The 12,232-nt window shown below is 37.2% G+C and overlaps 1 protein-coding gene across 1 annotated transcript in view; it reads left to right on the top strand.

Annotated features, from left to right (window-relative positions):
- CAMSAP1 (calmodulin regulated spectrin associated protein 1) overlaps positions 1–11,228 on the top strand; it is a 30,224-nt gene extending 18,996 nt beyond the window's left edge. The window contains exons 7-19 of the mRNA XM_059828648.1: positions 865–1,006; positions 1,996–2,135; positions 2,235–2,331; positions 2,760–2,937; positions 3,632–3,726; positions 4,554–4,638; positions 5,000–7,436; positions 8,800–8,936; positions 9,025–9,233; positions 9,321–9,423; positions 9,790–9,905; positions 10,144–10,262; positions 10,607–11,228. Of these exons, the coding sequence (XP_059684631.1) occupies positions 865–1,006; positions 1,996–2,135; positions 2,235–2,331; positions 2,760–2,937; positions 3,632–3,726; positions 4,554–4,638; positions 5,000–7,436; positions 8,800–8,936; positions 9,025–9,233; positions 9,321–9,423; positions 9,790–9,905; positions 10,144–10,262; positions 10,607–10,909 (4,161 nt within the window). The 3' untranslated portion in view covers positions 10,910–11,228. The remainder of the gene's footprint in view (positions 1–864; positions 1,007–1,995; positions 2,136–2,234; positions 2,332–2,759; positions 2,938–3,631; positions 3,727–4,553; positions 4,639–4,999; positions 7,437–8,799; positions 8,937–9,024; positions 9,234–9,320; positions 9,424–9,789; positions 9,906–10,143; positions 10,263–10,606) is intronic.
- The last annotated feature ends 1,004 nt before the right edge of the window (positions 11,229–12,232 follow it).

Consider the following 12,232-nt stretch of genomic DNA (forward strand, 5'->3'; position numbering starts at 1 on the left):
TTGTTCTTTTGCTTGCCCGATCGCTTTGCTGCTCAAACTTAGATACAGCCTTCTAGTCTAGCTAGCATGCGGATGCTTAGTAAATAGCAACACTAAAACTTTTCTTGCAAAAATTGCAAGAAGCAATGCCAAGATTTGTTCTTTAATTGACTGGCTTCAGCTACTCTTCAGCTATGCTCCAAATTGTGTGAGGGCTGGGGGGGGGGGTTGCAGAAGAGTTTGATACTGACCTATACTGAAATCAAGGAGAGTGTTGCCGTTGATTTAAAAGGCCTACTCGCTCCTCTTGCTGACCATTTTTGGAAAAGGCCGTGTTTTTTTTCTTTTGCACGACATTAGTATTGTATACTGGCTTGCCAGACATACGATGTTTTGAATCTCTCTGAGAGAACTGTGCTGTCTGTGGACATGGTGGCAAGTCTGTGGATGTAGGTAGTGTATGAGAAATCGCTGGCTCATCTGAATTATTTTTTTGCTGTGTGTGGTTTGGGTTTTTTTTTTCCCTAAGCTTTAAGTGTTTTCATGTAGTTATCTGTGTCTCTTTCTTTGGATCTGCTGCATTCATGCATCTGTGTGGAAGGATTTTGACTTAAATTGCTTGTAATAAATTAAAATGTGTGAATGAAGCTAGGAATTCAGCAGCACGGATTGCTTCCAGATATGAGGAGAATGATGAAAAGGGAAGCACCATATTCTTCAGAATTGGCTTCCATTGAGAGAAAAGTATAACCTTGTAAATTATTTTTGACTTAGAGCAGAATGCTATAAAGGATCCACCGTAAAGAGTTTTCAGTGCTTAACAAAAATTCCTTTTTTTTCTTTCTTTTTGTTAGCATCATATGAATGCTTCTTTTCTTTTGTTAGGTGCGTTACCGAAGGGACCATCTTTCAAGCAGGCAATTACCTTACTTTCCTTTGCTTGAAGATTTGATGAAAGATGGTAGCGATGGTGCTGCTCTTCTAGCTGTGATACACTATTATTGTCCAGAGCAAATGAAACTAGATGGTATGTAATAAAGGTTTCTAAAAAAATTTTTTTAAAAATAAACTTTTCTTCAATCTTTGGAAGTTGAACTAGAAATACATTATCAAATAAAAATGCGACACATCTAATAGGTGGTGGACTACAGCAAGTTAGGGTCGGGTCACATATGGAATCTGCATAAAATCAGTATATTTTAAAAGTAACCTCTCTTTGATTTTTTTTTTTTTTTTTACTTCCTGTATTTAGAAGGCTCTGCTCTGTATAATAGGAGTTACAAAATAACCCTTTCTTTTATAGACCTAGATCATATGGCTTTCTTTGTTTAAATAACTGAGCTTGGTTTCAATAGACCATAAACATGTCCACTACTGTTAGCTGATAACTCTCATGTTCTTCTGTAGGAGTACATAATTTGACATTTTAAAATCTAGTTTTTAAAATAGTTTCTCCCAGTCTTCAGCAATTGTCACTCTTCAGCATTGCAAACATGAGTTCTCTTTCCCAGAAAATGTTTTTCTTAATAATTCAGTGTCCTTGTTGCATTTAACTTCTACAAATCAACATTTTTGTATTGGTTTTTAAATTCTCAGATATGTTGTACCTTGCAGAGCTCCTGAATGTTTTCAGAAAGAATCAGCACTGTGAATCCTAGGAGTAACCTTTTATTATTTGCAAATCAAGATGTCTGTTTTTAATTGCTTTTGTATTTTGTCATTATTTATGTTCTTTGTAGCCTGCTTACCTTTTCTGTCGCTGTGATAGAGAGAATCCTATATGGATTTTAAAACAAATGCAAAATTGATACTGTTTTTTCTGTGTTTTTCTTCCTCCTTTTCCTATCCCTCTGGTATTTAATAGGTAGAGAAATGTCACTGGTAGCCAGTAAATATTAAATGATGGTGTATAAGCAGTCTGTGAAGTTCCTGTATGTAGTGTTTCTGTTAGTTGTGAATGGAAGGTTAATACATTGGAATAGTGTCGTAACTTACTCGTCTTTCTTGCTTTTCTAGATATTTGTTTGAAGGAGGTAACATCAATTGCAGACAGCCTCTATAATATTCAACTTTTGAGAGAATTCTCAAATGAATATCTAAACAAATGCTTTTACCTCACATTGGAGGACATGTTATATGCTCCTTTGGTTTTAAAGGTAAGAAACATAATGAAGGATATATTTTTAAATAAAATCTGGGTAAATCATAAATGTTTTGTCATTGTGAGGTGTGTTTTTTCTTTTTTTCTGTTCTAGCCTAACGTCATGGTATTCATTGCGGAACTTTTCTGGTGGTTTGAGAATGTCAAACCAGACTTTGTACAACCAAGAGATATTCAGGAAATAAAAGATGGTAAGTTTTTAACTTGTGATAAAAGTTAGCATGTTATTTAAAAAACACTTACATTACAATGAAACTGTTGCACAGCGGTGTTTCCTTTGGAGTTTTGTTTCTACCCAAACTTTCTGCTTGCTGGGGATCTTTGAAAGCAGTAAAAATGGAAGGAAAGTTAATCCTAGATCCACTTGAGTTCTGATTTTTTGAATGAGATAGATGGGTAATTTTTTCCCTAAAATCACTAATTATTTGCTTGTAACTTTCTTTCCATTAAGGTCACCATAAGATACATATTTTAAATAAAGACTAGTACTTAAGGTTTCATTTTAGTGTTGTGTTGTAGAGTTTTCATTCTAATGTACTGCAATCTGAAAACTTCCTGTTCTGTTTTGTTATTTTAATGGCTAGTACAAGTTGTGTTAATGTTAGAAATATTTGCACAGTTAAAACAGTGTTGCAGCAGAAGAGCAGTCGTCCACCTGTTCCTATTTCCAATGCGACTAAGCGAAGTTTCATGGCTAGCCCTGCTAGTACAAGTCCAGCAGACTTGCAGCCCTCGGCTCAGACAGTCCCTGAAGCTTGCAACAGATACTACCTGCACCCTGAGGAGCCTGACTATCTGTGAGTCTGTTTTCCTGTTGTTTAGACTAAACTTCAATTTATGCTTCCATTTGGATAACCTAGGAACTTCTGCTGCTAAATGTTCTGATTTTGCTACAAACTGAGTGAATTTGCATGATGTGCAGTCAGTCTCTAAAATATTCTCAATTTCAGAGAAACACCTTGCACTGTTATATTCGATCTTTGTTTGGCAAATGCCAGTAAGGCCCACTAGTACATGTCACCATTGCATGACAGAAGAAGTTAGTCTGACTTCCATTTTGAAAAAAATGTGAAATATGAAAACTGTTCAAGCAGCTCATCTTTACTAGCCATATTCTATAAATGGTGATATGAAGACAAACTTAAGTAGGATCTAATATACGAGAAGGTTAATGACAAGGTTTTTCAGCTGACCTAAGTTTGATGGCAACCAGTAAGTTATTTCAGCCTTTACTTTGTAACGTACTATTTACATAAGCTACATTTTAAATCTGCTGTTTGATTTCAGGCAGTAGGTTTACTTTTGTATTGTTACATGTGAAAACCTTTTCTTCTCTTTAAGTAACTTCTTTAACATTAAAATTAGTGATACATTATCGTGTTTGAAAAGAGGACGGGGTAACTATTACCAGTGTAACTCCGCAACTATGTAATTTTTCTCATTAGAGAGAAAAGATCCTTGTAGTAATGAATTTTTGCTTTTCTGAATTAGCAGCAAAGGAGGAAGCCCTGCCTTTAGCCCTTCCCATCCACTGCTCCCTTTGAGACAAAAGCAACAAAAATCTTTACAGGGAGAAGACAGCCCGGGTAAGTCTACCTTGAATTTGCATTTCAAAAGGCAATGACCATCAATGTCAATAGAGTAATGAATAAAAATGTAAGTTCATGCATGTGAATGATCTAAAATTGAATTAAACTGCAGTCAGCCAAGTGGTAAGCATGTTTAGTTTGAGTAAATCATCTTTGTTTGCATTAAAAAATTTCAAAGATCTTTTAAGAAAGTTACTGGATTTAAAAAATTTTTTTCTCTCACAAATGACCTTATTTCTCAGAATCTCAAGTGCAAGCAATTAAGAGTAATAATGTCAATTCTGTGAAAAAGAAAGGAAAAAGCCACTTGTCAAATGTTCGTAAGACTAGCAAAAGTCTTAGGAAGTACGATTGTCATCCAGAATGACAAACTTACTCTTGACATATTTTGCCTGAACATTTTTTTAATTACTGAAAACCTAGGTTTTGTACTTAGAGATGCTCAGAATTTCTTTTCTTTTATCAGCTAAGGTACCAACCAAACATTCCAACTGCTTTGGCTCTAACAACATGCAATGAGGAAATGAGGACTTTTTTTTTCTTTTTTGTGTGTTTTGTTTTGTTTGAGGTTGGGGGACTGATGGGGAAAGCAAATTGAACAGTTTCATGTTTGGAAATCCAAAAGTCAGCTATGTATATGTGTCACTTTTCATTGTATTTTTTCAGGCTTTGACTGTCTGTCTGTCTTTGGTTAATATTCCAGCAAATCTATTTTCTGCTGCCATCTCTTGGTGAAAGAGTTTATTATGTTTGCTAATAAATAAAGTAAAAGTGCTAGTTTAAAGACGATTTCTAAACCGTTAACAATTTAAAAAATATTTCAGGTCATCGGCATCGTTCTAATTCTCTGACCCGAGTTGACGGGCAGCCACGAGGTTCAGTTCTTGCATGGCCAGAGAGGAAACCCAGGTAACAGATGCATTTAAGTATTACAATACTGTTTAATGAAAGGATACTGTGACGATTTCATTGTAGTAGTGTGGTATCACTTCCTTAGAACTGGACCGAGAGCTGCTTAATTTTGTTTTCTTTTAATGTACATTTCCGGAGATGGCTGATTTTAGGGTTGCAATTGAAAATACTTTAAACAGTAAGCACTGTTGAAAATTGAAGTATCTGAAGTTGCTGTTTAGTACTGGTGGTCACTTTCAATACAGGATACATTTTTCAAATGGAGCAAAAATTTTAGCTGTCTATATCATGGTCCTTAGTTCAACAAATTGTAACTTTTTGGGCTTAAGTGTCAGTAGACTGTTCTTATCTTTTCTAGGCCTCTGTCTCAGCCAACACCATTTGCTCTTCATCATTCCGCCAGCAGTGATGTGGACCCTGGGTCTGGTGATAGCATTAGTCTGGCTAGATCAATCAGCAAAGACAGTCTTGCTTCAAACATTGTTAATGTAACTCCAAAAAATCAGCCCCATCCTCCATCAATGAAAACTAATGGGAAGAGCCTGCTGAACAATGTTGAAATCGAGGATGAAGATGAAGAGCTTATTGCAATAATCAGATCTGAAGAAAGGCCAAACCGTGGTGATCTTGAACTGCAGAACGCGTCAGCCAGGGTGCCCAGCATAGTTGCAACTGCATGGTCTCCTAGGACAAATAGCGAGACTTCAGAAGGCAAACCAGACAGTTTTTACTTGGAGCCTTTAATGCCTGCCGTTCTAAAACCAGCAAAGGAAAAACAGATAATCAATAAAGAGGATGAATGTGGGGAGGGGAAACAAAGGAATTTTATAACGAAGAGATTAAATGAAGGACACTTGCCTTTGATCCGCAAGAAAGCAAATAGCAGTCATGGTGAGCATGACCTCAATAGGACTTTTACTCCAATTTCTAGTTCTGATTTCACTCCAGTTGCAGATCCTAGTACTGCAGATTCGGTGGCACTGGTGGAGGCAGGTTTAGAAGCTTCCAGACCTTTGGCTAGTAGCAGTTTAGAACCTTCCACTCAGGAGCTATCCACTGGAGGATTTTTTCTTCATGCTGCTAAATCGGATGATGACATAGCAAGTAAAGTAAATGTAAGTTATGTGAAAAGTCTCAATCCGCATGTTCCGGATACTACATGGGCTATGGTGAGACAGGACTCTGATTCAGATCTCTTAGACATAGAAGACGCTGAACAGGATTTGGTAGTCATAGATGACCATCCTATAGTCACTAAATACATTGGTGAGGAAGAATCTGCAAAATTGCAAGAAGATATGAAGGTAAAAGAACATGAAGATAAGGATGATGCTAGTGGACGTTCCAGCCCATGTTTGAGTACGATTTCTCAAGTTAGCAGTGTGTCAATGACTAGTGGGAGTGTTCGAATGACCAATTTTGCAGAAAGAAAGCTTCAGAGACTTAATAGCTATGAAGCAAAGTCCAGCACAAGTAGTTCACAAAAGACCACACCAGATGGATCAGAAAGCTGCCCAGCACCACTGACCACGTGGAAACAAAAGCGAGAACAAAGCCCCAACAGACAAAATAAAGATAACGTTAATCTTTTAGCTTCTGAGTTGGTGCAGCTTCATATGCAGTTGGAAGAGAAACGAAGGGCAATAGAAGCTCAGAAGAAGAAGATGGAAGCCTTATCAGCAAGGCAGCGACTAAAATTGGGCAAGGCAGCTTTCTTGCATGTTGTTAAAAAAGGGAAATCTCCTGATGTTCCGCAACCTCTTAAACCAGAACATTTTGCAAAAGAATATTCTCGGCACAATGGGGAAGACTTGGATGAAGTTTCTTTGGGTTCCAAATCTGAGGAGTTTCTTGTGAAAGAGGAGGAGAGAGAAGAAATTCTTAATGATTCTCAAGAAGTGACAAAAGTCAAAATGCAAGAAAGCCTAGCTTTTGCTGAGCAACATAAACCAAAAGACTCTGCTGCTATACATGATTTGGAAAAAAGTAAAATTATTTCTGTTGCCCTCCTAGAAGACAACGTTACTGAAGTGGATATAAATGAATGTGATCTTTCTATTGAAAAACTAAATGAAACAATCAGTACACTTCAGCAGGCTATATTAAAGATTTCTCAGCAACAGGAGCTACTTATGAAATCTCCCTCAGTGCCATCACCGGGATCCAGAAGTAACTCTCAGGACCAAAAGGTAAAACCATCAATTCATTTTGTTGAGCCCCTGTCTCCAACTGGAATGAACAGTCTTCGTAAACCACCTCGATTTGGTCAAGGAAGGGGTCCTCGATCAGGAAGACCAGCTGATCTGAAAGTCACTAAAGACAGACAACAAAATTCAGCACGTGTTAAAACCCCAACACAAAGTCTAGAAACCTTACCACATTTAAGACCATTTCCATCCAATAGCTTGTCAAAGACACCAACCGAAATCGGCTTGGAAGGTAGTCCTGATCATGGAAGTGGTTCTCAAGAAAAGTGTTTTTTTGATAGCTATAGACTTCATGACGAGAGCAATCAACGGGCACTTGTTCTCTCCACCTCCACAGATGCAAATATTATTTCTGAAATGAGCAAAGAGGTGACTAACAGCTTCAAGGAAACAGGGTTGAATTCTTCTGATGGCTCAGGAAAGGAAAATGTCCCAGTGGATGAGCCTCTGAGAAGCAAGGCTAATCTCATTGAAGTGGACTTGTCTGACTTAAAAGCTCCAGATGAAGGAGAAGTTGAAAACCAGGATAGCTCTACAGATATAATTAGTGAAGGTGATCAGAAGTCTGGTGTGGGTTTTTTCTTCAAGGTAAATATATTACCTTTCTGTATTTGGTTATTGTTACACATTTGCCCAGCATTAGATCTATTTTTGTCCACTTCAGTCTTCTGATGGAACGCAGTACATTTTGGTTGCAATATTAGGATTTTAAAAAACTGCATTGGAAAAGAATTGCTCGCGCAGAAAAAAGTTTTTGGCTTCATGTATGAAATCCTGGTTCTTGTTAACTTTACTAGGAACCAGGATTAACCTTGCTTTTCTTTTTCCCTTAGTTTTTTTCTAGCTGAGAAACAGACAAACATACAAATGTGTTGCAAATACTTAGCACAAAAGAATCACAGAATGCAAGGGAAGAATTTACCATTTTGAAGTCCCAGCATTCCGTGAACCTGTATCAACGGAAAGAAAAAATTCTGACAGAACACAGGTATCTAGAAAAAGCCTGCTGAACAGGTTTTGAAACTTGTCAAGGAGCTGAGATTCTGAACTGCTTTTTTTTTTCATTTGCACCAAAATTTCTTCAATTTTGAGCAGCCTGGCAGCCTAAAAGTCAGGGGCTTTAATGGAGAATTCGGTTGTATGGCTGTAGATGCAAGTGAAAAATTAGATACTTCAGTGCACTGTTGGAAGAAATTACTGATTTTTCAGGCAGCTTTTATTTTTGTCCTATAATGGTAGTGTATAGGGCTCATGATGAAAATGTATTAAATTAAGTAACTTTTCTCATTTCGCACCTAACTCTGGCCTGCGGAAAAGGTGGTTGTTAAGCTGTTGGTTTTTTTAGTACAGTGGTATTTCTTACATTGTTTGGTTCGATGTTTTTAAATAATGTGCCTACTCCTTCTAATGAAGTTCAGAACTGCTATCAGAACATTTAGTTTGTGCTTGGCAATGATTACTGTAAATACCTCAGATGTGCTGACATGATGATACTTTCTTTTTTAATTTCTCTTTCAAGAAAGTCAAGCTAGGCAGTCTCAATCTCGGTGAATTTAACTTCTGGTTTTATATAGTGTGATTAATATTGACTGACTCAAAGGTTATCGTTATGCTGGGGTTATTTGTGCTGTCCATCCTAGCTCACACGGTAGTTTCATTGCACTTTGCAGTTCTAGAAGGTTTTGTGATGATTAAGCATGCTTCAAAACAAGTCAGAGTAAGATGAGACCCTTCTTTTCTCCTCACAGACTTAAGAGAACACTAAAACTGTCTCTTAAATTTTTCTTGAGCAACAAAAAGTTGAATAGAGTTCTGATTTACGCTCATCAATTCTAAAAATGTAAAGATTTCCAAAAGTAATAGCTTATGTTTTCCTAAGCAATCTTGTGATGTCCAGCTTAATACATTTTCTGCTATTCTTTAAAACTCTCTCTCCCTATGAATTTTGCAGGATGAACAGAAAGCAGAAGATGAGCTTGCGAAAAAACGTGCAGCATTCCTTTTGAAACAGCAGCGCAAAGCTGAGGAGGCTCGGATTCGGAAACAGCAGTTGGAGGCTGAAGTTGAACAAAAAAGAGACGAAGCTCGGTACTAACATGTAGAAAAGAATACTTTTGTATCTTTAAGATGAGGAAATCTATTATATGTTGAATACAATATTGTGTTTGCTTTTCAGTCGCAAAGCTGAGGAGGACCGAATACGGAAAGAAGAAGAGAAGGCTCGAAGAGAACTTATCAAGCAAGAATATCTAAGGAAAAAACAGCAACAAATTTTGGAGGAGCAAGGGCTTGGAAAGCCCAAATCAAAGCCCAAAAAACCCAGGCCAAAGTCGGTCCATCGTGAAGAATCTTACAGTGATTCAGGGACAAAGTGTTCTTCCACACGTAAGAATTTTGATTTGTTTGCTCTCACTGAGTCTGCAAATCTGCTTTAACAAAATGTGTTCCACATTTTTCTCTTTTATTTTGTAGCTGATAATTTGAGCAGTGCTCAGTCTGGTTCCAGCCTTTCTTTGGCCTCAGCAGCAACAACTGAACCTGAAAGTGTACACTCTGGTGGCACGCCATCTCAGAGGTAGAGAGATAGGCTTCATTTTAATTGTTTAATTTTTTTACTATGTCATGAAATAGTGTTGGGATTCAGTGTTGTTTGCTTCAGTTCACTGGCATAGAGGCACAATAGTGAAGTCATCTATTTTATGTGGCTGCCAACTCCGATATTCTGTACAAACTTGCAATTTTGTTTTGTGTTCTCCCAAAGGAATAATAGAATTTTGCTTTGATAATCTAGCAGGGAGAATCTGACTGTTTTGTCGGGGGGAAAGGGGCGATAGCCTGTTCCATTCAGGGCCAGCGACTGGTGAATTTATTTAAGATTGGAGGGGAAAACCCCAAAATCTTGGCATATAATTTTTTTTTTTTTAATTCCCTGCCCCCCCAGAGTTGAATCCATGGAGTCCTTACCGATACTGAGCAGAAATCCTAGCAGGAACACAGAAAGAGATTGGGAGAACGCTTCAACAGCATCTTCTATTGCTTCAGTGGCAGAATACACGGGTGACTATTTTGGTTTAGTCTGAGCATTTGTTACGAATAGCTGTGGTAAAAAGCTGTGGTATATTTGATCTGACACATTGCTATTTATGAGAAGTTGTCAGGTGTATTTTGTTTTCTTTAATATTTCTAAAAATAAGTTATTGTAGAAAAATACTTAAGGCTTTTTTTTCACTTTGAATGAAAATCTTAACGTTCATAAAGGCAGGGCAAATAATTTTTACTTGTTTATCTTCCTTAGGTCCAAAATTATTTAAGGAACCCAGCAGCAAATCAAACAAACCTATTATTCACAATGCTATATCTCATTGCTGTCTTGCTGGAAAAGTGAATGAACCACATAAGAATTCCATCTTAGAGGTAAACATTAAAATACAGAATTATTAATGCACTCACAATAAAATGTATCTGTAATGCTCATTTCATAATCCCCCTGATGCATTGTAGTGAATGCCATTCCCTAAATTGTACCTGTACTGAGAATCCTTTACTTCCCGTGACTGTATGGACGTGTGGAGAACATGATCCCCTATGAGGAGTTCAACTCGTAAGTTTATAGAAGGACTGAAAATCATAGTTACTGATCTAGTGTTTCAAAAACTTTAAACACTTATTCAGCTATATGTGAAAGCTTAAAGCTTGGCATCATATGGGAATTTTCACTGTGGACAATCTATGTACATATTTGTTTCTTTTTAATGCAGGAACTAGAAAAATGTGATGCCAACCACTACATCATTTTGTTCCGTGACGCTGGCTGCCAGTTTAGAGCACTTTATTGCTACTATCCTGACACTGAAGAAATCTACAAGCTGACTGGAACGGGGCCAAAGAGCATCACCAAGAAAATGATTGACAAACTTTATAAGTACAGTTCGGACAGAAAACAGTTTAACGTGATTCCAGCCAAAACCATGTCTGTCAGTGTGGATGCTCTTACTATTCATAACCACTTGTGGCAAGCCAAGCGACCTGCAGTGCCAAAGAAGACTCAGACTCGTAAATGACACTGAGTTCTTGGGGAGAAGATTGCTGAATGGGATTGCATCGAAAGAAGACGTTTACCGTTTTCCTCCAGTTTGGTATGAAATGTGCAGAACCATAAACATTTTTTAAGAAGCTTCTAAACAGAAACCGTGGATGCAAGTTATTAAGAATGAAGGAACATTGCCAGTGTTTTTTATGAATGATAAATCTGCTGTTACACCCAATGCTAACTACTGTGGCTTTCAACTGATGAGGGACTGTGCATGTAGCAAGATCTTTAACAAGTGGATTTCCTTTTACTTGAAGCTTTTCATCGGTACAGATTGGGAATAATTTAGTTCTGTTTCCTCTCCGCCTCATTCCCTCCTTTATCCTGTCATTCTTAAAGTTGGCAAGCTCTGAACTTCAGTACAAGGATTGAACAGATCTTGGGTGAAGTGCTTTGGGTTTGGTTTGGTTTTTTTAAACAGTCTTTAGGGAAATCCTCCTTTCAGACTTTTTTGAGGAACTGTTTAATACATCAAATTGTTGTACTGTACCTACTGCCAACGTAAGTCCAGCTCCCAGATTCTGAAAAAAGCCCCAACTTGTGCTGCTCAGAACAGAGTTTACTCGCAGTATCTGTTTAGGATAAGCATTGCAAGGATTGCAAAAGCCAGTCTTTTTTTAAAAAAAAAAAAAAATCGTTCGCAAATTTAAAGATTTCTGGAATACAATCATGAAGAGGCATACAGGTGCTACTAGCTGGAATATGCCTGACTGAAACTTAAGGCAAGCTGAATGGAGCACAGTTATTACTAATTTCAGTTTCAGGTAGTGTCCTAAAGATTTGTTTGCTTTAATAAAGATGGATTCTGGTAGGTATAGAACATTTCCACTCTGAGCACGCTACTCCTGTACGATGGTGCACTTAATGATCACAAATTTTAATGTTTTTATTACATCATGAAATGTAATTCTACTTTCTTTGTCCTGTCTTTATTCTGAATGAGCAGCATGCTCTAAAATGAAGAGTGTGTTATGTTTTTTATTTTGGGTGATATATTAATATATATTGATTTGTTTCTCTCATTTGAAAGCAATTTTTAAACAGAGACATTTGCATTTGTTTCAAAAGCCCCAATAAGTCGAATGGCTTGGATTTCTTTTCATGTTGAAATATTAAATCTTGAGTTATGACCTTAAAAGTCTTTGTGTTTCAGCAGATTAAATTTTTGTCTGTGGTAACAGGGTATATTTGCAGTTCAGTTCCACTTTTTTAATATTCCCATTTCTCATTTTTGGCCCCAGCTAGACTTCCGAGTAAATTTCTGTAGCTATTACCTAATTTAATCTGCTAACGT

This window comes from Gavia stellata, chromosome 24 (assembly GCF_030936135.1).
Source record: "Gavia stellata isolate bGavSte3 chromosome 24, bGavSte3.hap2, whole genome shotgun sequence".
In the NCBI taxonomy this organism is placed as follows: Eukaryota; Metazoa; Chordata; class Aves; order Gaviiformes; family Gaviidae; genus Gavia; species Gavia stellata.